General features: G+C 51.9%; 1 protein-coding gene across 7 annotated transcripts in view; it reads right to left on the bottom strand.

Annotated features, from left to right (window-relative positions):
- Rph3al (rabphilin 3A like (without C2 domains)) overlaps positions 1-26,481 on the bottom strand; it is a 138,912-nt gene that overhangs the window by 75,228 nt on the left and 37,203 nt on the right. For 4 of the 7 annotated variants that reach the window (XM_055619494.1, XM_055619496.1, XM_055619495.1 and 1 more), the window contains exons 2-3: positions 2,608-2,716; positions 718-861 (exon numbers count right to left, since the gene is read on the bottom strand). In XM_055619494.1, coding sequence (XP_055475469.1) covers positions 718-861; positions 2,608-2,684 — 221 coding nt within the window. In that variant the 5' untranslated portion in view covers positions 2,685-2,716. Of the gene's footprint in view, positions 1-717; positions 862-2,607; positions 2,717-16,936; positions 17,097-17,317; positions 17,343-26,481 lie in introns of those variants that run through there. The other 3 variants (XM_055619500.1, XM_055619493.1, XM_055619497.1) reach the window with 2 other exon arrangements.

Consider the following 26,481-nt stretch of genomic DNA (forward strand, 5'->3'; position numbering starts at 1 on the left):
ATCAGCAGCATTCAAGGTTAGGGCCCTTGGGGAAGAGATCTGTAAGAAGCGAGGTTAGATGAAAGGAAGAAAAACCCAGCTCTTCCGACATAGCCCTCTTTGCACTGACACGATAATGACCTGTCCACATGATTGAGGCTCATACAAGAGGCCGCTGGCGCAGCGGTCATCCTTCTAGTGGGACCATCGCCTTCTAAAGCTGCCTTTCTACTGTGTCTGATTTTTAAAAAATGACCGTGAAGCTAATGGAAAAAGATGAGCAGAAAAAAATAACAAGATCAGAACAAGCCGAGTTCCTGCCCAAAGCGCCACAGTGGAGCCGCATTCTCCTATCCCAGCTCTTCCAAACCAAACAACAATAAAAAGGCACACCAAAACGCTGGATATTAGAGGCCAGGCTGAGCACACCCTGGAGGGCGCCTCCTGCTGGGGCCTCGGATGGGATAATTCAATGGCCAGCCTCCACTTGAGTCTATCCATGGCTGAGCTGCACCTGGCAGGAGGTACACAGAACCCAAATCCAAAATTCTCCTGGGCTCCTTCTCACATTCCTGCCTGGGGTCTTGAATCCACACAACCCCCAGCTCACAGCTGTCTACATTCCAGGGGGCCCGGGTGAGAAGCTGGGGCCTCCCGAGCCCTGCTGACTGGGAGTGGCAGCCCGCAGCCGCCTGCTCACTGCCCTGCTTTCCTGCTGGAGCTGCCGACTGTGCTCACCCAATCCGCTGCTGCTCCAGGATGTCCAGCCGCTCTGCTCTCTGGATGACCTGAAGGATGACCTCCAGCTCTTCGGGGCTCAGGCACTGGCTCCTCCTCTGCTTCTCCGTCTGGTAGGTGTGCACAGACCAGCCCGTCTGCAGCCTTGGGAGAGAGCGGTACCGTGGAGGTGAGATCGCCCACTGCAGCAGTACTGCAGCGCATCCGCAAAGCGCCCATGAGTACAGCGCAGGCACAGCCTGGACACCTGGTCCAGAGTCCATGAGGAGAGTTCCCGTAAGGTGCGGCTGCGTATCCCTCACTGGCTGCCCCTGCTAGGAAGCAATGTGGATCCCCATCCAGGAGAGTCTTGAGGGCCAGGCCTTATGCTGTGTGGCGCCGGCCCCCTCTCGGCCTTTTACGCTGTGCTCCCCTCACACTGTACACTCAAGCCATAGCAGTCTTTTGTCAGGGGCTCTCTGCAGGCCACTGTTCCTTCTACCCCAGGGCCTTTGCGTGTGCTGTTTCTTATGCTTAGAACTTTCCCCGTATCCCATGTAATGCTTCCTGTGTCAACAGTCGCATCATACTCAAAGGGAGTCTTGGTCCTGGACTCAGTTAGTGCCCCGCTCCCATCCTCACTGCCAGTCACTGTCCTTAAAGTAATCCACATCTCTCACCTCTCCCCATCTCCGCTGTAATGCGAAGGACCAAGTGAGTTCAGGCATGTCCAGAGGCACCTGGGTGCCGGGAAGAAGAGTGTGGGCTGGAAAAACTCCCCAGGCTTCCTAGGGGGCCCCCTGGCCTTGGCTCCCGGCTCTGCAGTGGGCATCTGTCCCCCTGTCCCTCAGAGGCACAAAGGAGGACACTCACACCGGCTCTTGTGAAAGGCTGCGCTAGCTCTCAGCAGCTGGAGGAGAAGAGCTGAGATTGGAACTGGAGGGGGCACTGGAGGGTCGAGGGACAGCAGGCTCTCGTACACCATGTGCCCTGACAGGGAGGGCATCTCATTGGCCTTGCATCAGAGGAGATGGTGAGAGGTGCCAGCCTCCTCCCCAGTCATTCTCCCTGCAGGGGTGGGGTGAGGGCAGCTAAGGCACCCAGATGGGGTGGACGAGTCAGTGGTGGAGCAAAGAGGCTCACACGTCACCCGTGACAGCATTCCTCCTCCTAAGCGTTTCAGCTTAATTCTTCTATCCACCTTTGATGTCTCAGCTCCATCCCCCGTAGGCTCATAATGTCTGCGAATTTCTTAAACTTGGTCTCAGTTGGGAAATGCTGGCTCCTCGCACCGACACAGTCTGACAGCTGCAGGGACGTTCCCGACCTATCAGAGCCGTGGACAGCACCCACCCGGGAGCTGAGAGACTGGGAAAAGGGCAATTTTAGAGGCCCAGCCACTCAGTGTGTGTGGGTGGGGGAGGCCCAACCAGAACTGAAGGACCACTAGGCTGAGGGCTAATAGGAAAATCAAGACCCCCAAAGGGACACAAGGGAACCACAGAAGAACAGCAACCCTGCTGTGGGCTAGCTGTGGTCTCTGCTGTTCATCCAGAGGACAGGCCCACGCTCTACGCTGTCCCACTCTGCCAGGCCTAGGAGCAGAGCCAATGAGGAGACCTTGGTCCCTGTGGATTGTTGTAGAACACAGGTATGGGAGCCAGCTGGACTCAGATGAGGGTCCCAATCCAGCCATTCACAAGTGACATGGGCCTTGTTTTCCTTATCTGAGAAATGGGGATACGATAGTTCCACACAGTGGGTGATAAGTAAATACGGGCCAAGAGTGGTGTGTATCTGACAGCTGCCTCTCTCCAAACTTCTCCCTGGGAACAAACCTTGCAAAAGACCGGGAAGAAGGCAGCAGGCGGAGAGGGAAGGGCCACTCTCGCCGGCCACAAAGGTACTTACTTGGCTCGCAGAGCAAGCTGCCGATCATTGGGGCAAACCCACTGATCATTTCCACTGCTGAAGATGGTGTCAGCCATGCTGGGAGCGCAGCCCAGGGCAGGAGTCACATCTGAGGCAAGAGGGAGAGGAAGACGTGTGTCATGGCTGGGGTGCTGATGGGAGCCGGGCCCCTGCTAAGCGCCGAGGCTACACCCGCACTCCTCCAGCAAGGAGGAGGCTCCTCCACAAAGGCTCAGACTCTTGGGGTGAGTGGCTAGGTGTGTCACACGGCTAAGTGGCCAGTGTCACACGACCAGAGACATGCCATCAGAGGGTGGGAATCAGAAGGGAGAGGAGAAGGCATGCCCTCAGCAACTTTCAGCTCAGCTGGCAAGGCCTGAGGAGCATCCCCCACTGCCCTGAGGACACCCCTGAGGGCCAGGCACATCAGGAGATAGCACAGCACAGAGGCATGATCAAGATTCTCCCCACTTTCCCTACCTCCACTGGACCAGAATGGCAGCTTACAGCCCTGGGCTCTGCTCCCTCAGGGATTCCCACCAAAGCCACAGAGCTCTCCAGAGGGCAAGGCACAGGGTAGCCACCAGCACTTCCACCAGGCACAGTTTTAAAGGTCATCCTGCAGGAAGGGACCTTCTCTAGAGCTTGATGGTTCAACATAAGTAGTGTAGCTTAGCCTGCTTCTGTGCGCTCCGGGCAGAGGGCTAACTCAGGCTGCCGATTACAGAGATGCTGCTTATGCCTTCTAAAGGGAGCGATGTGTATGATGGGGAGAAAAAGAGATGAACTTGGACACAAGGATGTGTGTACAAGAATGACCTTGGACTTCACCCAGTCCACTGGACTGCAAATTCAGAACACCTTTATAGTCTACAAAAGAATACTGGGTGGGGGGAGGCTGGAGAGAGGGTTCAGCAGTCAAGAGTACTGACTGCTCTTCCAGGGGACCCAGGTCTGATTCTTAGCACCCACATGGCAGACTGAATTCCAGCCTCTGGGGGCCTGGTGCCCTCTTCTGGCCTCCACAGGCACTGCATGCACACACACAGACGTGGGTAAAATACATTAAAACTCAATTGTTGTAGGTATCAACTACAAGAGGACTGAGAACATATGTCCTCACAGGCGTGTGTACAAATGTTCTCAGCCACCTTGTTCCCAAAAGCCTCCAAAGCAGGAACAACTAAAACACCCATCGGCTGATAAAGGTATACCAACCATCCGTATAAAGGAGGTTCTTGACCGCTCTAACATGGCTGAACCCTGGAAACGTTATGCTAGGTGAAAACGCCTGGCCTGTATAATAGGTCACATACTGTATGATGCTGTGTAGAAAAGTGGGCAGAGCAGGCAGAATTATAGAGATAGATTAGTGTTCATCAGTTGGCACAGAGGACAGTGACAGCTAATGGCTTTAGGGTTTCTTTGTACACTGATGACTGGAATTAATAGGGGTGATGCTTACAATATGTGGATTCCAACTCATTAGATATTATAAAAATATCAGTTCCCAGAACCCACATAAAGGTGGATGAAGAGAAACAACTCCAGAGTTGCCCTTTGCCCACATGTGCCGTGGTACACACCATCTTACACATACAAGCTTGAACATTCCAAAATATATGTGCTATTATCTATTGATAATTTACTGAGAAGTCGAATAACTTCCAACACAGATATTAGGTCTATTAGGTGTTCACGTAATTTATAATTTTTATAAGAAAAAAACATGTTTTCAAAACAAAGCCACCCATATGAAGACCGGGACTGCTTTCATCTTTTTACAATTGGCTTTGATTTGGGGATTAACTGAAGACAGATGGGCGCTCGTGTCTCACTTTTCCTTTCGACCTTTGGAAATGTTGCTCCGGTGCAGCACATGGAAGGCGCCCAGGCTCTCTCGGATGTGTAGGATGGATGGAAAGCGGAGGCGTATTCTAATAGCTTTCCCAGATAATGGTGTGTGTTTTTCCGTACCAAAACTCAACAGATGGCACTTTAAAAAAAAAAAAAAAACAACTAGTTTTGAAGGCACATCTGAGTGCTTTCCATTTTCTACGTTGTGAAGGAGGCAAAGAGTCTTATGTTGAGAAAAATAGTTTTTGTCTTAGGGATCTCTGAAAAGTGCTGGGGACCCTCAGGGACCCCTGAACCATGCTTAGAGAATTGCTCTCCAGACCAATGTGGCCCATGTCATGATGGCCACCAGGGGGCAGCGCATGAGCTAGTGCTAACTCCAGCCGAGCGTGTGCGTGTGGCAGGGGAGTAGGGCCCAGCCCTCAGCCCCTGCCATCCCAAAGGTCCGTCCCTGCACCCAAGCTTCCCAGCTGCACTAGACATTCCACCCTGGTCCACACTTCAGGAAAGAACTGCCAACCAGCCAGATGCACAGGCTCCATGGGCAAGCCAGGCACCTCCAGACCGTCCCCCAAATGGCGCTGATGTAATCCAGAAAAACAGGCAAGTGCGAAAATCACTAGCTCAAGGCTGAAGAGATGGCTCTCTGCATAAAGGTGCCTATCACCAGGCCTGATGGTCTGAGTTTGATCCCGGGGCCTACACGGTGGAAGGAGAGAGCCCACTCCTTCAGGTTGTCCTCTGACCGCGACACGAACACGTGCTACAGTGTGTGCTGCTTCCCCAAATAAATCAATCAAGAATAAAAATAACGCCATGGCCACCAGGAAGCTTAAACCTGTGCCCCGTTCCCAGCCTCTAGTGCACTGTGGGGTGGTTGTTTTTGTTTCCATTTCTGTTAGCTTGTGAACAGCATGGTCACACTGCCACCGGAGTGTGAAATGCTTTACTCTGCCTGAAGTAAATATTTTTAAAACACACCACTCATACGCTGTTTTTCCTAACATTCTGGGAGTGTCGAGAGACGGAAGGGCTAGGATCCAGGTAGACGGGTTCGACACGGGCTACCCAGCTCTGCCCCCACCCTGCAGGGGGCGCTGTGCTCAGAGCAGGAACCCCTGAACCCAACAGCCAGTTTCTCTATGGCTGGACACAGAAGTGAGGCGGCCTCCATGGTCTGCTGGCCACTCTATAGAAGCAGAGGAGAAAGGGGGTGACCCTGGAAGACAGGAGCAAGCTGTGCACTGGGAAGACCTTCTGCAGAAGCCTCTAAACTGTGACAGGATGAGCCAGGAGAAGCTGGGGGAAGGGGAAGAACCCCGCGACTGAACTCTTGACCTCCATGATGGCAGAGAATGAAAGGGAGTCAGAAGGTGAGGAGGCTCCTCATAGCGTCAAACTGCACCCCTCCCCCAAAGCATCTCTAGGGAATGAATGCTCCGCCTTCCTTCAAGTCATTTCCTAGTGCCACAAACCAGGGCACCCTTACACTGTCCTCCGTGCCAGCGCTCACAGAGCACAGCTTCCCTGCCTCCTGTCACTTCCCGCCTAAGCACAGAGGGTGGCCTTTATGGCAGTGCGGAAGGTTGGGGGGAAAGGGCCATGATCATTTACCACCCCTCCAGGACACGTCAAAGATCTTGCTGCGGCCCTGTTTCCTCACTTGTACCTGGGGGATGGATAGTGGCATGGCTCTCTGCGTGCCCTGTGCCTGATTGTCACTGCTGGGACGCATGGAGGGTGGGCTTCTCCAACCTGAACCCCAGCTCCAGCCCAGTCTACTGCATGAAAAGGTGCCAATCACTGCAAGACAGACAAACCTACAGCCAAAGGCTGCGGGGAGATCAAGAGAGATGGAGGGTGTCACTTCCAAGGTGTGGGGTCACGGCACTGGCTGGGCAGGGACACCTGGATGGCAGAGCCACTGAGGTGGCTCGGAATGAAGGCCAGAGACAAGAACACAGGGACTGCCGTTCCCACCCTAGGCCGTGGCTGGCACCTCTGAAACACGGCTGTCCATCCTTCACACACAGCGGCCACAGGACAGATGGGGGACAGGAAGGGCAACCTGAGGAGGCCCATTTTAGGAGCCTGCCAGAGTCGGCTTGGGTGTGCCAAACCTCTCTGGGCTGAGCTGGCTGCCAGCTCCCTGACTTGGCAGCCGATGACAGCCTCACCATGCCACCCCATCCCCCTCTACCCAAGTGCTCCTCTGCCAAGCTGCATACACACCACCCAACATGCCTGGTCCTCACTGAGGGAGGACTATGACTCAGACATTCTTAAGAGTTCAAGACTAGCCTGAGCTACATTAGAAAGACCCTGTCTGAAAAAAATATCAAGGGCTAGTAGTGTAGCTCAGTGGTAGTGAGCCTGCCTAGCGTGCACAGGCTCATGGTTCGATGCCCACACACACACACAAAACTGGGGCCTCACAGCCTCCATCAACAATACTGAGTGTGTTAAATGTGCGCCTTGCCTGTTTGTTAATAATTTATGAGGGAACAAAACAGAAGTTCATAAATGATGAGGAAGCATGAAGGTAAGCCCGCCTATTCAGAAGGAAGGGTAGAACTAGCCTAGAGGAGAACACAGGCAAATGGACAGAAAGCTGGTCACTTCCTCTGTTAACCAGAGAGAGGAGAGGAGAGCACACAGGGTCTCTAAGGTCATCTGAGCTGTGACGGGCAAGAGTTTAGAGGCGTGTTTGAGTTCGTGTAATGTGCACAGTAGCTGTGCATGTTGGATGGACCCACGTCAAGACTGCTGGGGGTGGGGAAGACCCCGGAACCCTGGACACTGGCTCAGTGATCCTTGCCCGACCTTGCAGTGACATTTCTATCCCCTCACGCTGTGGCTCCGTGGCCCTGTGGTCTCTCCTTTCTATCCCTTGTTGCTCAGCACAGAACCCGTCCCAGGGATTATCTGCTAAACCGAGCTGTTTCACAGAGAGACGGCTCTTCTCAAATAAGCATGTTTAACTGAAAACCAGATGTGCAGAGAGCAGACGGGCTACAACAGGCAGGCTCTGTGACTGGCTGGTCCACGGGCAGTTTGTTCCTTGAGATTCCCCATGGGTCATCTGCCATGTGGCAGTGAATGGCTCTGACAGCTCAGCTGAGCTCCCTGGGGGCTCTGAGGCACCCACAGGCCCTTTGTGGGGACGCTGCTGCCTCCTGGTGTCTCTCATCCTGTGCTGGATGAAGCAAGTTGAGCAGACACGCTCAGGGGCACCTCAGTGGAGGCTATGGGGTGCTCAGGGCAGGCAGGGACAGAAATGGTTTACACCAACTTCTTGAGAAAAGTCCCAGGGGACAGAAGGCTCATAAGCCTAGATCCGAGCAAGATCCAAAAAAGCAACTATTTGGTTGTTGAGAAATCAGGTTCTCTCCAAGCCAAAAGCTGGCCATTCCAGCTGTTCACTGCCCAAGTCCCCATGGAACTTGTGCCCATTGAGAACTTTATGCCCTGGACTCCATGGGATATGGTTTGATACAGAAAAACAAGAGCCAGAAGGTTGGCTCAGTGGGTAAAGGCATTTGCCTCCAGGCCTGACAACCTGAGTCTGATACCTAGGATTCACATGATGGAGAGAACTCACTCCCAAAAGTTGTCCTCTGACCATCCCACGTGCATGTCATGACGTGCTCCCTCCCATCACCACACACAAACTCGCTCCTCCCCCATGGCGATGCTCAGCGTCTTAACGGAGTGTGGACCTTCTGAGTTTTCCTAGGGATTTACACACAAATTTTAAGTAGAATTTGCTCCATATTGTCTACTGTGTTTGTTTCTGTTACTACTATCCCGTGCTTTCCAAAATTCCTTAAAATTATGACTTTATGATTCTAGACACAGTATTCTAGGTATAGTTCATTATCTTCGGACACACTGGTGACTTCTGATTTTCTTTATATACCCCACCAGAAATGGCCATCTCTGATGGCTTCCTTAGGATAAATTCTCAAGAGATGTGAGTGAGCATTTTTGGGAAACACGTTTTGAGTCAGCTTCGCTACAGTAGCACTCACAGCCGCTCAAAGCTGTGAGCCATGGGCCTCTTGCCTGCTCTCTCCAAAGTGTGTCTAGAACTGTTCTTCGGGAAAAATCTGCTAAAGGCGGCTGGGTCCTGTCAGCTTACTGTCAATTCTGTGGGTCTTTTTGGGAAAGGATTAGTTATAGATCTTCAATTAATTGGGTTCAAGAGCATATAATTCCAGTCACTCACCACACACACACCCAAAGTCCCCTCTGCAAAACCTTTGCATCTACTTTAAAGGCTTCTGTCTCCGTAGCTCGGGGTTGGAAGGACCAGTGCTGGTGTTAGCACCTTGGTGGTTAAATGGGCCTTGGCAGGTACTATAAAGCTAGCCAGTAGGGTGTTCTATAAAAAGGAGTGACGGCCAGGGGTGTGGCTCAATGGTGAAGTACAGGAAGAAGACTTTTGTTTTACCCCTGGCACCATAAAAACAAGCAAGCAAACCAAGAGGGAAGGCTCATGCAAAGCCTTTCCCACCATGGGTTCCCAGGGTTCCTCTGAGCCCAGAAACACTGCTGCGTGATCCCCAATCTCCTAACCCACCATAGCTATGCCAGGGTAGAATGCACGACCTACAGGTGTCCCCGACACACACCGTACCTTTCCTTCCAGAAGCATGACTCACTCACAGAGCCCTCACCCCACCAGGGCTGGGAGGGGGCACGGGCCCAGGCAGAGACAGCTTCTTTATGCTCACTCTGCCTGGGGTGTCAGTTCCTTGATTTCTTTCTTCTCGGGACCTTTTAGCTGACACAATCAAGCCTATGCCTTCCAGCATGTTTGGAGAATGCAAGCAGCAGGCAGACTCTGAGCCCAAGACCAGCTGATCTGCTTGGCCAGGGTCTGCCTTGATGACATCACAAGCGAGGCACCTCCGGAGAAACACGTGAGAAGAAAACAAGCAAGAGGCAGACAGGGGTTTAGAAGAGCGCAGCCCCTGGTTGGACACCCAGACAGAAAGGCAGCTGAAAGCAAGCACTGCAGGCCGGGGCTCCTACCAGCCACACAAAGAGAGAAGTTTGAGTCACTGAATGATTCATGATGCTTAAACGAAACACAGTAGAACTGCAGGACTGCCCAGCTCACGGCCCCAGGGAAGGCTGCAAACGACTGTGCTGAACCACCGTCTAGGGAGGAATACTTTGCATGCTAACATGGCAACATGAAACTCCTCCAAGTAGCATTTGGCAAATAAAACCTTTTACCTTGACCTTAACCGCCAATCAAACCCCTTCCCGGGTCAGGCTTAATTTTTCCACCTCCACCTGTGGAAAAATCAAGTCCAGGTGCAGGAAGTAAAATCTGAGACAGAGGCCCTTCCCTGATCACATGCCCAAGGATGAGCCCTAAAAAGCAGGAGTAGGGGGCTAGAGGCCAAGCAGGTAGGTTTTGTGAGACTGAGTGCAAAAGCTGAGCCAGCATCCAGAGAGCCATGTGGAGAACCAGTTGTTAGAGAGCCCAGCCAGCCCCCATGGGAAGAGCGCTGAGATCCATTAGTCATGTCTGCCCTGGTGTGGGAGGGAGAGTGGGAGCACATTTGCTGCTGTCAAGTCTGTCACCCCCAAGATAGACAGCTGTGCACAGGCTGCGGATGACAGAGCAGGAGATGGGGGAGGGGGCATGCCAGGGAGGGAGGGAGAGCTGGGTGCTTGTTGAAGCCTTGGGCATTGTGTGAAAGCCCTTCACTCTACGTGCAGGCATTAATATTCCGGGAATCCTTAGCAACAGGCCTTGACATCTCCTCTGTTACTATGATACGGGAAACAGCATGATAGCTGAGAGATAAGGTGAGTCAGACATCAACATCCCCACCTGTCAGGCTACGCTTGGAGGAAGAGAGATTCAGACAGGTGGCCTCCAAGGCCCATCCCAAGCCCAAAAAGCACTGTTCACTCAGAAGCATCTTGGAATGACAGGCCCAGGAAGGCCTGTGTCTGACACGTGTCCCGAAACGTTGCCCTGCCATTATGTCTCCTACCAGATCTGACTGCTTCCTCTTCCTCCTAGTTCCTGATGTGTCCCCCACCCCCACCCCACAATACTGTAGCAATGCTTCCTAATCAGACTCTGGGCCTCTTGGGGCTCACATTCAAACCCTTCATGTTGAACTAGACAGATCTTCCTCAGTAGCACAGGTCAGAGTGTGCTCAGAAACCTCCATGGCTCCACACTACCACAGGGCAAACAACCCAAGCTCTGCTCAAAGGTGTCCATGATCTAGCCCTGAACATTCCTGAGTTTTACCTATTAACACACTCCTTTCAAAAGTCAGGTTTAAGCCGGGTGGTGGTGCGCACGCCTTTGAGCCCAGCACTCAGGAGGCAGAGGCAGGTGGAGGGCGCCTGGTCTTCAGAACGAGCTCCAGGACAGCCAGCGCTGTTAAACAGAGAAGCCTCAATGGATCTCTGCATGCTTGAGGCCAGCCTGGTCAACAGAGAAACCTCGCCTCCAAAAATAAAACCAAACCAAACGAAAACAAAATCAAAATAAAACAAAAAACCAAAACCAAACAAACAAAATACAAAACCAAAAATCAGGCATTAGGCATTAGAATCCAGACACATTCCAAGCGCTCAGCCTCGTCCCCTACACCCTTTCAAAACCCAGGACATTTCCTACTGTTTTAGGACAGGGTCTCACTATGTAGCTCTGCCTGGTTTGGAACTCACTCTGTAGACCAGGCTGGGTTCAAACTCAGATCTGCCAGCCTCTGCCTCCCATATCCCACCCCACGCTGACGTTTGTTCCTTTATTTATAGTGTGTGTGTGCGCGCGTGTGCGTGTGTGTGGGGGGGGCACATGTACGCCACGTCATGCTTGCGGAGGTCGGAGGAGCACCTGTGGTGGTCAGCTCTCGGCTTCATCCTGTGTGTCTGAACTCAGGTCAGCAGGCTTGACAACAAGCCCCTCTACCCACCAAGCCGCATTACCAGCCCTCCTCAACCCACTGTGTGGGTAGTATGCATGTATGTGGTGGGTGTGCATGACATGCATGGAACTGTGCGTGCATGTGGAAGCCCCGGGCTGACATCAGGAGTCGTCCTCTGCTGCCTAGAACAGAATACCTTACTCTGAGGCAGGATCTCTCAAACCCAGAGGTCCCCAAATATGACTGGTCTCGCTGGCCAAACTTGTTCTGAGGATCATCTGTCTGCATCTTTGGAGGTTAGAATTACACAGGGGGTCCACACCCATTGCCATTTATTCGGATTCTGGGGAGTCTGCACTCAAGTCCACACGCTTGTACAGCAAGTACTTAACCACTGAGCCATCTCCCGAGACTCAGGTTTAAACATTTTTAAAGTTATTGTGTGTGTGTGTGTGTGTGTGTGTGTGTGTGTGTGTGTGTGTGTGTGTGTGTGGCGGGGGGGTGGATTGAAGGTTGCCTGGCTTGTGCAGTAATCCACTTTACCCACTGACCCATCTCATTAGCCCTCACCAGGGACACTTTCTTTCTCTTGTCTCCCTACAGATATGCAGCCTCCCTTTCTATGGGAATTCTGGAGCTTTTCTCTCTCCAGCATGTGGACTGATCCTACTGTGACGTTGGTATCCTCTGGGTTCTTTGTCTCTTCTGGTCCTATGAAGACAACTTCGGAGATGTCCTCAGTGTCATCAGGCACACATTCAAAGAGCCAGTACATGGCAGCCCACAAAGCCAGCCACCTCACCTCCTGTGGATCCAGCCGTGTGTGTGTGTGTGTGTGTGTGTGTGTGTGTGTGTGTGTGTGTGTGCGCGCGCGCGCTCCCCAGACCACCCTCATGCCAGAACCCAGTTCTGAGCGGGTCTCTCCCGCCCTGCCTTTGGCCTCGTGGCAAGGTGGTTCACACCAACTAGAAACCCAGAAAGGACCCAGACGCTTGAGGAATGATCAGTATAATACATCCAGGCACAAGGTCACAGTTAATGTCAGAAATGACAGATGCCCGGGAAAAGGCAACACAGCAAGGTCGGCTGCAGAAGAGGAACCAAACAGAAGCAGAGGGAAGCATGATGCTACACGGAACAGCCGCTGTTAAAGTGGCAGGGGGCCGTTTGGAATTGGTAAGTTTTTTGGAGTTTATGGAGGACAGTTGCTGTTCCTTTATGTTGCCTTCTCCTCCTTCCCTGCCCCCCTTTCTCAAGACAAGGTCCCCCGCCGTGACCCAGGCTGCTTCACAAGCCAGCCTCAAACTCATGGCAATTCTCCTCGCTCAGTCTCCCAAGTGTCCCAAGTGCCGGGATTACAGGCGTGAGCCAGTACTCCCAGCTTCTAAAGAAAGGTTTTAATGGGCTGGTAAAGTGGCTCAGTGGTTTAAGGTGCTTGTTGCCAAGCCTGATGACCAGATTTTAATCCCAGCCCAACAGGGAGAAAGGAGAGAACTGATTCCTTCAACGTTACACTATGACCTCTGTGTAAATGCTTCTGAATGTGTGCCCGTCACACGAACACACAATAACAGGATCTCTCAAAAGTTTTATGGCCAGCAGAGGCAGGCAGTGTCCATGGAGTCATGGACAGCCTGGTCTATATAGTGAGTTCCAGGTCAGCCAATTTGTTTGGCTGTAGAGATTTGAATACATTTAAGCACAGATATGAAGAGACGAGGAGACACGACAGGTAAGTCACAACAGCAGCGTCATCCTAGACTGGGCATGCGCTTTTCAAGAGTCAGGGACTTGGTTCTCTAGTCGCCTTCAAAGAAGACTTAGGGCAGTGACCAGATGAGAGTTCCCCATCTGCCCTCAAGGACACTGCTCAGACTCTTCCGGACGTACTCCCTACGCCCCGCAGCTGTGGTGGGGCTCCATGCCCTTTGTCCTGTGCCCTTCGGAGAGCAGTGAATGCTGGACACCTGATGTAGCCATCCCTACTTAGACATAAGGCAAAGGGTCCATCATTGTCCTCTCCCCCAAGCAAGACAGCAGCAAGCAGCCCCGCCTCATCCTCCACCCGACAGACTCAGTGGCTACTGACTGTGCACAGGCCCAGGAACAGCTCAGTCACTGGGGGCCTGGCGGAGGCGGCTCTTTTCGTTCCCCTACAGGCCTCCCACCCTGTCCTCATTACACACCTTCATAGATGGTGTCTTCTTTTACTTAATTCCTGGCTCCTTTAAGGAGCTGGGAAGCCCAGGACAGTGACCCCAAACTCCTACCTGCCTTTGTCTAACTTGAAACAAAGGCTTTTCTTTTCCCCATATGAAAAGCTTCCGCCCAAAATGAGAAGTGAAGACATTTTCCTCCTTCTCCCTCCTTTCAGGCCGCAAGTTCTGCCCACAAGTCCCCAGAGGCGCAGCTTGCTTTTGTCATTTCTAAAAAGCCTGACACTGGCCAGGTAGGAGCACTCCAGTCATGGCAATCACAGGGTAACCACAGCTCTTGGGCAAGAATCACCTGTGAAGGCACAGGAGGGAAACTGTGCAGGCCGGCGCAGGCCGCCTTTCAGCCCCAGAGCGGCGCTTGTTCCTGCTGGCACCACGCCGCAGCTGTGTCCCAGGGCCGCTGTCCTGGCAAGTCTGAAAGCAGGTTAGGAGTAGGGCTGAGTGCTGTGTGCAGCCTCGGGGGCAGCAGGAGTCCCTCAACGGTTAGCCCCTGGGGCCCGCTGGCAACTCTCAGCATCCCCAAGCCTGAAGTTGCAACCCTCTGAGTTCTGTCCGCACTGCAAGAGGCTCTGCCTGTCTGCCTGTCTTCACACAGTGGTCCTCTTTCTCTCTACCCCCACCTCTTCCTCCCCCAGTGCTAAGGCTAGAACCCGGTGCCTGCGCTGGGCCCCAGAAGCCTGGCCTCAATCTGGCTTTTTTTTTTTTTTTTTTTTTTTTTTTCATTTGTACTGGGGCTGAACCCAGGGCCCTTTAAGCTATATTCGCAGCCCATGTTCTCTTTGCTTTGTTTTTTTGAGGCAGGAGCTTGCTATCATGTAACTCAGGCTGGCCCAGAACGTGCATTCCTCCTCCCTCCACCCCCTGAGTACTGGGATTACAAGTCTGTTGGAATCAGATAGCATCTCACTCCAGAAGGATCTCAGCCTGGTTGAATCTAGTAATTACAACTGGAATGACCTTGTTTCCAAGTAAAAGCCACATCCAGAGGCACTGAGAGGTAGGACATGGATATATCCTTCTGAGGGACATAGTCCAACCAACCACACAGTAGGACAGCAGACCTCAATCTTGTGGAGGTGGGGCCCCGGGTGCTATGGGCAGCTCTGAGTATGTGAACTAATGTATCAGGTGTTCGGCAGTGTCCCTTGACTTCCTGGAGCACCAAGGACCAACAAAGGGCTCCAACTTCTGGGACAATGAGGACACAGTTGACACACGCACACTCCAGCACTCAGGAGAAGGCAAGTCTGAAGCCAGCCTGGGCTACGCAGTAGCACAATCTCTAAAGGAAAGGAAGGCCAGATTCAGGGAGAGAAGGGGACAAGTGGGAAAAGACAGGGAGGGGGAGGGAGGGAGCGTGAAACCACCCCCTTTTGGTCATTGCACCCCCTGGCCACTAAAGGGATCTGTGAACCTGAATTTGGAAAAGTATATTTTTCATTAACCTACAACTGAATATTCTATCAGCTCTCATCACACACGTGGCTGGCACGTCACCATCAGGTTTGCTGTGTCTTAACCATAAGATCAGGGTTTTCCCAGCACAGTACAGAGCTACAGAATATCTCAAATGGCGCTCACTCCTCACTCCTCTACATGACAGCAGTGGGGGTGGGGAGGCTGCCACAAGGTGCCTGCTGCATGAGCTTGAGGCCCCAACTTCCCAGCTCCAGCACACACACAAGAATCAGAGTGTGGCACTGGGCAGCACAGAGAGCTGTAGCCGCCGTGCCTAGAGGCAGACGGGCAGCTCCCCAGGGCGCACGGGCTAGCCAGCCTACACCCAGCCTCAGAAAAAGAGAAACCAGCCGGGCGTGGTGGGGCTCGCCTGAAATCCCAGCACTCAGGGAGGCAGAGGCAGGCGGATCTCTGTGAGTTCAAGGTCAGCCTGGTCTACAAGCGAGTCCAGGACAGCCAGGGCTACACAGAGAAACCCTGTCTCAAGAAACCAGAAGAATAAAAATAAAAAGAGAAACAAGGAAGACACTGGACAATGAATTCTGGGGCTCTGCAGCAAGCATACACGCCCAAGAGTATGCATACACTTATTTGAACATACACAAACACACACAAGCACAAGCACACACACACACACACACACACACTACAGCTTTTCCTTCATGAATCAGCAAAGCAGCTTATGGATCACAACACAGCTTCAAACCCATTCTGATCACTGTGACACAACTACTTTCCCTCTCTTATACTGTCTGTGCTTTTAAGCCATTATTTTAGTCGGGTTCAGTGACATGCTTCTAAACCCCAGAATTCTATATTTTTTCTCTCATGATAAAAGGACAAATGAGCCTGTTTTTGTATAACACACACAGCCTACATGATGGGCCGGGAGTTAGGGTACTTGCTGCCCAAACCTGATGCCTGTGTTCATCACTGGGATTCGTATGACGCAGAGAGAGGACAGCCTTTGGCAACTTGTCCTCTCACCGACCCAGGTACTGTGGCATGCCCAAGCACATACACACACACTCAGTGAAACTCAGTGAATAAATGTGATTCTAAAAGCCCCCGGTAAACAGAATAAGAGCCTTACTTAACCAGTGTCAAGAAGGAGGGTACATAAATATGGAAATGGGATTAGAAATTGGCTCAGCAGTGATCGGAATAAGAACCAGCTGTCATGGCAAGCAAGCCTCGGCCCCGACAGTCTAGGTCCTCAGGGGGGTTGCCACAGCCTGGCTTGAGATTGAGCACTGAGCACTTGAGCACTGAGGTACATCAGTGCTGCCTGTCCGTGTGTCCGTGTGTCCCTGTGTGCGTCTCTGCATGTCTTCTCTCCCCTCTTCCTGTCTTCCCCCTTTTTGTCCCCCTCATGTCGCCTCTGTGTGTCTCCGCCTGTCTCTGTCTCTCTTTTCTCCATCTCCTCTGCCTTCCCCGTCTCTCTGCCTCCCCCTTCTGCCTTCCCCTCTCACTGTCTCTCCTGTGTTTCTATGTCTCTCTTCCCTGTCTCATCTCTCTCCATCTCCTCTCTTTCCCTCTCTCTCTGTCCCATCTTCCCTGTGTGCGTGTCTGCCTATCTCTGTGTCTGTCTTTCTCTCTCTGTCTCCTTGTCTTTCTTTGTCTCCAATTTTACCATGTAATCTGTGTGAGCCTAGAACTCGGTACAATCCTCCTGCCTGAGCTTCCCGAGTGCTGCGATTGCAGACATGAGCCACCAGAAATACGACCTGCTTCCATGTATGTGACTGAATGGAGCTGGAACACCCAGGCCAACCTCATTTCTGCAAAGGAAATCTGATCTTAGTTTCCACCTGGGTACTGCTTATTGAAAGAACCAGACAAAACTCACCAGGAGACAGAAGGCCCTGAAGGGAAGCCCCCTCTCCTTACCTGCCAGGTAGAGGCTTGGTTTTCAGCTGCTTGTTTGGTGGTCCTTGAGTGGCCTTCCTTACCTCCTCCTCTCCCAGCAGCCTCCGAGCAGCCCAGACTAGAAACTAACTCTCAAGCTGCTGTTCTCAGTCCCACCAGGTACTTGTCCATCCTTCTTCCGCCCAAGCTCCTGGCCCTGGCTGTTTGCTTAAAGCCAGCCGCCAAGGCAACCCTCAGCTGACCTAGCCTGCTATCTGCGGGCCAGCTGTCCCCTCTTGTTCCTGGAAACACAAACAGACGTTTCTCTGTTCCAGCTCCAAGGTTAAGTGCCATGCTGCTGAGGAGCCAGCTGTCCACTTCTCTGCGGGCTCTCTAGGACCCCAAATAAACAAAGATACCCACCGTGAGCACCCCGAGTGTCCACTGTCCCACGTAGCCGTGGGGGCTACCCCAGAACAGGACTTGGTACAGAGGTGAGCCGAGGGAGGGTCCAGACAAAACCAGTGGCACCTCACCAGGAGTCTTGGGTTTTTAAGAAGCTCCCTCAATGTGACAACCTCATGTACAATATTCAACACAAAGCCGGAGCTACCAAGGAGGGGAGGCAAAGCAGCTAGCCACAGGTGCTGCCTGCCCACTGGGCATTTGCCACAGGCTGGCACTCATGACATGCCCACGGGGATGACAAGACTACTATTCTCTCATAGAGGCAAAGGAGCAGACCCCAGCGACCTGCAGCCATGGCTTGGTGCCCCATAGCTGCCACAAATGACCTAATTTAATTTGAGCTGGGCACCCTCCCCACCCCCGCCCCGGAAGACCTTGGCTGCTGGCAGGTGGTGCCTAACAAAGGCAATAAACTGGAGGGGTGGGGGTGGGGAGTTGTCAAGCACCTTTCAAACACTCTGCCAGGGGCTCTCAGAACCTGAGTGGGGCAGGAAGTGGCCCAAAGGACAGAGCAGATGGAAGGGTGTTACTGAAGAGGTAGGCTGTGTCCACTTGTATGTGGCTGGGGTGAAAAGTGCCAGGCCTGCCCGATAGGCAGCAGGGACCTTTGCTGGCTTGCTGTAACGCTGCCGTTGGCATTACTGTTATCCCTCTCGGACCCAGAAGCAAGCCTTTGAGAAGACTACTGCTTCTCCAGACCTCCGTCAATTTGTTAGCCTCTGCAGCCAGCCTTGGGAGGGCCCACACTGCTCAGTCTAGGATCAAACCCCGCCCTCACCTGGTGCCTGGCCCTACCTACCCCGCCTGTGTACCCTACACCCCAGTCTGTGCTTCCCACTACTCCTCACGCACAGCCTAACCTGTGACACCAAAAACACAAGCAATGACAGAAAGACGACTGAACTTTACCAGTGAAAAGCTTGTGCAATAGTATGAAGAAGGTGACAAGAATGGGAGAAAATATTTACAAACTGGAGATGTGAGACCAGCCCTGCTGTCCCTCTGACCACTGCACGAGGGACTCCACAGTACTGTTCGGGCACTCAGCTCCCAGTGGCCAGCTCCTAGGCCTCCCTTTCCACTTTTAGGAACTTCCCAGAGAGGCTCGTTTCTAGATATACTGGAAGAGGAACCAGCCAAGGGACAGGCCACATGACCTTCCTACAAGGGACAAGGGCTGTAAGGCCACATGGAAAGCCAGTTCCTGGGAGCTGGCCCACTCTGAAGACCTGAGTTCAGTCCCCAGCACCCATGTGGCTCACAACTGCCTGTAACTCCGGTTCCAGAGGATCAGATGCCTCTGGCCTTTACTTGGACCTGCACCACCTACCCCCCCCCACACATATACACATATGGTTTAAAAAAATTAAATAATCCCCAGGTGGGCATGGTGAGACAGGAACAATTCAAGCACTCAGGAGGCTGAGGTAACAGCGCTGCAAATTCTAAGCCAGCGTAGGCCACTCGGTGGGAGCTTATCTCAAAACAAAACAAAACAGGAAAGAACAACAACAACAAACCGCCCATCTGCAAAGGTGCCAGGAGCTGGAAACATCTAGAGCTACTCTGAAGAGCTGCTCTGTCCACCTGGTCACTATCTGGCCTCTCTTGAATTTCCCACTACTCCCGGCAGAAGCTTGCTCAATGAATCCTTGGCCCTGAGGGGTCAGCCTTGGGTATACTGGGCAGGTGTCCACACAGGCAGTCAGCTTGGGAAGAACACAAGTGGCAGCCATAAGCCATGGCCTGTGGGAGAAGCCGCCCAGCAGACATGAGCGGACAAGCCCTGGGGGATCCTGACAAGGGCAACAGGTCAGGAGCCCCAAGGCTGAGGAGGGGGGTGAATAGGAGCACGGCTGAGCCCATCTGCACACACACCAACTTGCCCCAGGAGAGGCTGGGGCTCCAAGCTTAGGACACAGCTGGAACAGAACATCACAGAGGATGCCAAAGGCAAGCCTGCTATTGGCTAGAAGACCTGCCATTCAGGAGCGCTCTCTACCAAGCTCAGAGACAAGAACGTTAACCAAGCATGGCCATCGTAGTTCAGAGCCGCCTCTGAGTAGGGATCTTAGCATCTGTCTTGAAAGACCAGTGAGCTGACCTCAGAGAGGCCAGTGCTCACCAAAGGCACAAAGGTAAGTGGCAACGTGAGCTCCAAGGTCAAATTCCTGAACATGGGGGCATCTGAACTCAACATTACCTGCTGTAGGGCCTGTGGGTGCACACAGGCACACATGCTCAAACACACAGTAAGTAAATGTAGATATACAAAACAAAAACCTACATGTATTACCCACAGAGTAAATAAATGCAGGCTTGCAACCAAAAATCATGTATCTTTTGGGGACTTTTCAAAACCCACATACCACACACATGTACCCAATCTTTTTACTCTATACTGTTGACTAAGTTAAAAGCAATGCTTAAAATATTAAATGCAGAATACATTTTTTTTTAAAGTAAGAACAAATACAACCCAGCTAAAAGCGGGCCTAAGATCCAAGCAGGGCTAGCCTCCCTGAGGTTCGGCACCCCCGTAAAACAAAGCAAAAACATTGAAAAGATCTGAACGCCAAAGAAAATTCATGACCAGGAGCACTGAGATGGCACAGAGGGCGAGGTGCTCGCAGGGCAAGCCTGGCGAACTGAGTTCACTCCCCAGAACTCATGTAAAGGAGGAGAGAAGTGACTCCACAAAGTTGTCCTTTGACCTCCACACACTGTACACCATGACACACGTGCCCTGGTCCTGGCACACATATGCACACAAGCGCATACATACATACTACATACATATATACATACTACACACACACACACACACTAATAATAATAATAATAGATGGTGAAGGGCTGCCAAGATGGCCCAGTGGGGTAAAGGTTCCGGCTGGCAAGCCTGACAATTTGAATTGGATCTCTGGACCCCTAATTTTTTTTTTTTTTTTTTTTTTTTGAGACATGGTTTCTCTGTATGCCCTGGTTGTTCTGGACTCACTCTGTAGGCCAGGCTGGCCTTGAACTCAGAGATCGACCTGCCCCTACCTCCTGAGGGCAGGGATTAAAGGCATGGGCCACCATGCCCAGCCATAATTTAATGCTTTAATTATAAAAAGCTGTACGAGCGGCAAACAAGCACTTGGGACGATGTTGAGCATCATAACATCTTCTTAGAGTTACGGACCACAGCAGCAATGATCACACCAACGATCTATTTGAACAGCCCAAATCCCAAAGTGACATCAAGCGAGGAGACGGAGCAAACAGAACTCTCACGTGCCATCTAGCATGGCTTCAGGGACCAACCTGACTCGAGTGGTGAGGGAATGAAGACAGACAGACAGACATATCTGGACATGTAGCTGGGATCGGCTGACCTGGGTCCTCTGCACCCTGGAAGCCCAGCGTGTTTATAGAGAGGGCTGAACAGAGAGGCGGGCTTACTGCATACAGATGCATGGAGGAGGCAGGCCCGGTGCATGCAGATGAGCAGGAGGCTGCGTCTGTGGTCTACAGCTGGGCCCGGGAGAAAGGTTTAGCTAACCTCAGTAGCGGTCACTATCGAGCAGCCTTCGGGTGTTAGATATGAGGTTGGGGGAGAAAGTCATGGTGGGATTTTCTGCAAACACTGTCCCACTCCCACTCAATCCCCAAAGGAAGGGTCTGCCATGCCTCTGCTCTTTGCCCAGGGAGGGCTTTGCAATCCTCATGGGTCCTTGGCATGGCTGTCCCCTTAACAACACCCATCCTCTCAGGGCTCCACCCCTTCAGGGTGTCCTCCGCTCTCCAGCGACAACCACCCTGCAAAGCTGTTTTGCATGGAACTAAACAGTAATCACCGTGTCCGCAGGCCTTAAGTGGACGGCTGAACCCAGCACAAAGCCCCAGTGATGCCTAAATCCTCACAGTCCAACTCTATACCTGCTGTCCTCATTCCTATACAGACTGACCTACGATAAAGTTTAGTTCAGAAATTAGGCTCAGTAAGAGACTGACAACAAGCCAGGTGGGGTAGCATGCACCTATATTCCCAGCACCTGGGAGGCTGAGGTGGGAGAGCTTTGGGAGTTCAAGGCCAGCCTGGACCACAGAGTGACACCAGTCCCAGAGGGAGGCGGGAAGAGTGACAATAACTATGACTAACACATAGAGCAGCTCGGAGCAGAGGAAGGGGCTGAGCAGATAGAGTGCTTGCAAGTGTGAAGACTGGAGCCCAGATTCTGGGAACCCAGAAAGGGCTAACTGGGCATGGTAACCAGTTCTCGGAAGGCTGAGGTGAGTCGGCTCCGGGGCAAGCTAGAGCTGGTGAACCCTCAGTTCATGGAGAAACTGCCTCAGTAAATGAAATGGGACATGTTTGAGGAAGACACCTGATGTCAACCTCCGGCCTCCACTCGCACAGCGGGCTGAAGAGGTAGCTCGGTGGTTAAGAGCGTTTGTGTGCTGCTCTTCCAGAGGACTCCAGAGGCCCCAAATTCAGCTCCCGGCACTCACAGCAGGCAGCTCACCCTGCCTGTACCGCCCTCTCCGGGAGATGTGACACCCTTCTAGACCTCATAGGCACAAATGTGACACACACAAATAAAACTAAATCTTACAATGTTTTAATATGCAGTTATAACATAACAATGTACTGTAATAGAGTGTGCGTGAATATTCTCCCACTCCTTTCAGTCCACCACCGGCAACTCAAAGTGTTAAAGTGAGACTGTGGGCAGGAGAACACGGGAAGACCCCAGTCCTGCTGTACTTTGTGGTGTTTATACAGATAAATAGTCACACCCACACCACACTGCTCTATCTATATCTAGAAACTTTACTCATAATTTGAAAACAACCAAGATAGCCTTCAGTAGGTAAACAAACAGGACATGGCACAGCCTTCCAGCGAGAGACAGAAGAGGTAGGAGGAGAGGCCCACACTGCCGTGTGTGGCTGAGGCACACTGCCGTGTCTGGCTGAGGCATGCCTGCAGTTGCATCTCCTGTGCAGGGATGGGGAAATCAGCTCTACCAGGCCACCCTGGAGGTAAGGCACCAAGGCCAACCTGGAACACTACACCCTGTACTGTACCAACTGGTAAATAACCGCCATCCAACTGTGCTTTATAAAGCAAGAGTAAGTGAGCTCCTAAGGCAGGACCCTTCTTCCCAAATGGAGAACATTAAACTCAAGCAACAAATCAGCTTTCTATAGCAATCAGCTTTTTAAAAATTATTGTAAGGGTTTTATTAAATACATTTTCAAAATACAACTATGTGACCCAGCAACAGAGCACTTTTTTGGTATGAGTAGAGTCCTGGATTCAAGCTCATTGGACAACTTCAGAACACAGGTGCACTTGAGTACACACACACACACACACACACACACACACACACACACACAGCAGGAGCTGAGGACAGCAGCGTGCCTGCCCTGCAGTGGATCCCATGAACGTGGTAGGTGGAGGCATGAAGATCAGAAGTTCAAGGCCATCCTCAGCTATATAGTAAGTTGAGGCCAGCCTGGAGAGGAGATGAAGGGAAGAGGGGGAAGAAGAGAAATGGGAAGAGAGGGGGTGAGGGAACAGACAACCAAACTCTGCTCTGTCTCTCCATGTATATATCACATTCATGTGGACACACGGACATACACACGGCTACACAAATGTACACACAGACACACATCACTCTATATAACTGTTTCTCCTACTTATTATTACTCTAGCTGTCTATAAGTCCAGCCCCCTGGCCCCGCCTATCACCTTGAGGTAAAACAAAGTGGCACACTTAGCTCTCAGGTGCCTCCCATAAGCAGCCTGAGATAACCCACTGCCTTAGACTGGTGTCTATTGCTGTGATAAGGACCCTGACCAAAAACCACATGGGGATAAAAGGGCTAATTGGTTTAGCTGTCCAGGCTATAGTCCATTGAGGGAAGCTGAGGTAGAAACTGACAGAGGCCATGGAGGAACACTGCTGACTGGTTTTCTCCTCATGAAAGCTCAGCCTGCTTTCTTATAGCACCGAGGACCACCAGCTCGAAGTGGTCCCACCCATAGTGGCCTCCTGTGCTCTCCGACACCTGTCATTAACCAAGAAATGCCCCAGACTTGTTTCCAGGAACAAGATGGTGGCATTTTCTCAACTGAGGTTCCTCTTCTCAGATGACTCTAATTTGTGCTGACTTGACAAAAAGTCAACCAGGACACCTGTGAAAATTGTTCCCCTATTTTCCCCCTGAAACCTCCACAAAATCATGCTCTTCAGAACACCTGTGAAATTTCCTGGGCCACCCGGAATATGCATAGCTGAAAAACCACCAAAGCAAAAAGTTCACTCCGCAGAGGCATCATGGACCTTTCCAGAGGAGCCATGGCTGTGTCCCAACTGGACACAGCGCTGGACCCAGGGGTTGGTGTTCCCCTAAATGTTTGCCAATGCAGCAGCTTAACCAGGGTCTGCAGGCAGTGGCTCAGCCTCCCCGGGTGAACAAAGCCCCAGTACGCACAGCTCAGGTTGGGATTAACATCTGTGAGCCCCTGTCATAGAAAGCCTGCCCCACTGGAAAGGCACACGGCACCCCAAACCACAAGAACAGCCAACACAGAACAGAAGCAACTGAAGAAAGAGAAGACTAGGGTGTAGGAAGAGATTCAGCATAGAACACATGCAGGTAAGAGCTGCAGGGTGGCACGCACTTGTGATCCCAGCACTTGGGAGGCAGAGTGAGTCAATCTTTGTGAGTTCCAGCCTGGTCTACATAGTGAGTTCCAGGGCAGCCAAGGCTATGTAAAGAGACCCTGTCTTAAAAAAAAAAAATGCTAATGGACAGAGGCAGCATGAATTATGCATTAAGTTCAAGGCTAGCCTGGACAGCTTCAAGATACCCTGCCTCAAAGTGAAAGCTAAAAGGGGGTAAAGGAAGCAGCTCAGAAATAGCGGGCCTGCCTGGCGTGTACAATACCCAGGGTTCAAGCCCCAGCCCTGCAAACAAAAGAAAGCTTTCCCCCCACCCCCGCCAAAGCAAAACAAAACAAACAAACCAACAAACAAAACCATGGCAACGGTTACATATTTGCTTAGCGTTTTCAGGGCCAGGAGATCAATTCTAAGCAGCACGCATAAACAAGGATTTCATTTGAAAATGAACAACATGTCATTTCAATCAAACACTCCCAGATGTGTTTCGTCTGAGCCCCAAAAGATTAAGGACCAGCTGCCTCATCCACGTCCAGCAGCTGTCACTGTTGTTCTCTCTGCCTACCCCCGCCATCCTCCACCCTCATACATGCCAATCACTGCCCCATCATGTTTGGGAGGGCCACCCACAGTGAGCCCACCTCTCAGGGTCCGAAGAGCAACATTTTCCCAAGTCTTCAGCTTCTTATTCTTTAGTCTCTGTGCTTCAGCATCCTAGAGAGAAGTGGCAGGCTACTCTTCTTCATGCTACACGCGGCCCTTTCTATGGGACTGGTTCCTTTTGGGGGGCCCTCAGCCTGTCTGAGTCATGGGCTCCTCTTTCCATAAACAGTTACAGTCCTTGCATGAGGACAGGGGCCTTCGTTATGGATAAGAACCTACAGTCTTTAGCACAAGCCTTTCCTAGGAAGCTTGTCAGTAAACCAGGCGCACAGCACTAGGAGATGAATGCCATGACTTTGCTGGGCAGGCCCCGCCAGCACATGCCTAGTGATGACCCAACTGAGCTTACCTGTCAGTCTGCAAAGTCCATCCACACCTTTTGTCCTCCGGCAGACAGAAGCCTCAGAACTGGCAAAACACCGCTCTGCGAAACGTTAATGCCATGACACACTGTGCAACTCTTTATGAGCCTCTCCCCAAAACATATTTAGGAGGAGAGGCTGGGCGGCACAGATTCTATCCCAGCTTTTGAAAAGTGTAAGATGATCGCCGCCTTAAACTCATTTTACTTCACTTTAGCTTACTCCATTTCTGGAAGTCTTTTCTTTTCTTTTTTTATTCTTTTTCAAAAAGATTTATTTATTTATTTATAATTTATACAGTGTTCTGCCTGCATGTGTGCCTGTGCACCAGAAGAGGGCACCAGATCTCACTATAGATGCTTGTGAGCCACCATGTGGTTGCTGGGAATTGAACTCAGGACCTCTGGAAGAGCAGCCAGTGCTCTTAACCTCTGAGCCATCTCTCCAGCCTTGGAGGTATTTTCTTAAAGTGATCGGTTTTAACAATATAGCAGGTGTTGTACGAATCATACTGTACCAGACAGCCAGGCATGATGGCTTAAGACTGTAATCGCAGCAGTCAGGAGGCAGAGACAGGAGGATCACAAATTCAGGGCCAGCCTGGGATACCGAGCAACTTCCAGGCCAGCTCCTGTGGGTTCCAGGAGATCCCGCCCTCTGCAGGCCCAGGATCTGCAGAGGAGGAGGAGGAGGCCTCCCTTGAAGCGAGGAACCTCGCAGACACCAGGCAGTGGTCTGGCTTTCCTGAGATAGCCATCCTCCCAGAGGCGCCAGGGAGGAAGCCTTTGGTGGCCTCTTCCTGATCGCTGAGCCAGAAAGGGACACAGAGAACTAGACTGTCGGGCAGGCAGGAAGCCTGTCGGCAGGAGAGTGACTGTGCCAGCCTGAGGTCACAGGGCTCCTGGCACCAACTCTGGGCAGAGCAGGCGCTCCAGGGAGCTATGAAGACAACAAGGCCACCCTGATTCTCAAGCTTCCCCAGAAGTAAGAGAGGACAGAAGAGAGGATGCCACCTTCTGCTCACTCTTCATCCAACCTCCAGGCCAAGGAGGGCAGCCAAGCGACATCCCAGAGAGCAAACATCTATGCCAGTCCCTTTAGATGCTGAAATTATTCCATCTGGGCAGAGGTGGATCTGTGAGTTCGAGGCCAGCCTGATCTATAGAGCGAGTTCCAGGACAGCCAGGGCTACACAGAGAAACCCTGTCTTGGAAAAACCACTACAGTAACAACAACAATAGCAGCTTTTCCCACCCTGAGGAACCCACTCCCAGAAATACCGTCCAGTCAGCCCTGAGCAGACCCCAGTCTTAAGCTGACACCACCCTTATACCTTACCTACAGCACCAGTCAAATCAGCCCTCCAAAATGTTGCCACCCAGGACTGAGCATACCTGCATTTCATAGCCCT

The sequence above is a fragment of the Psammomys obesus genome, unplaced genomic scaffold (genome assembly GCF_907164565.1).
Source record: "Psammomys obesus unplaced genomic scaffold, mPsaObe1.curated_primary_1811, whole genome shotgun sequence".
NCBI classification, from domain to species: Eukaryota; Metazoa; Chordata; class Mammalia; order Rodentia; family Muridae; genus Psammomys; species Psammomys obesus.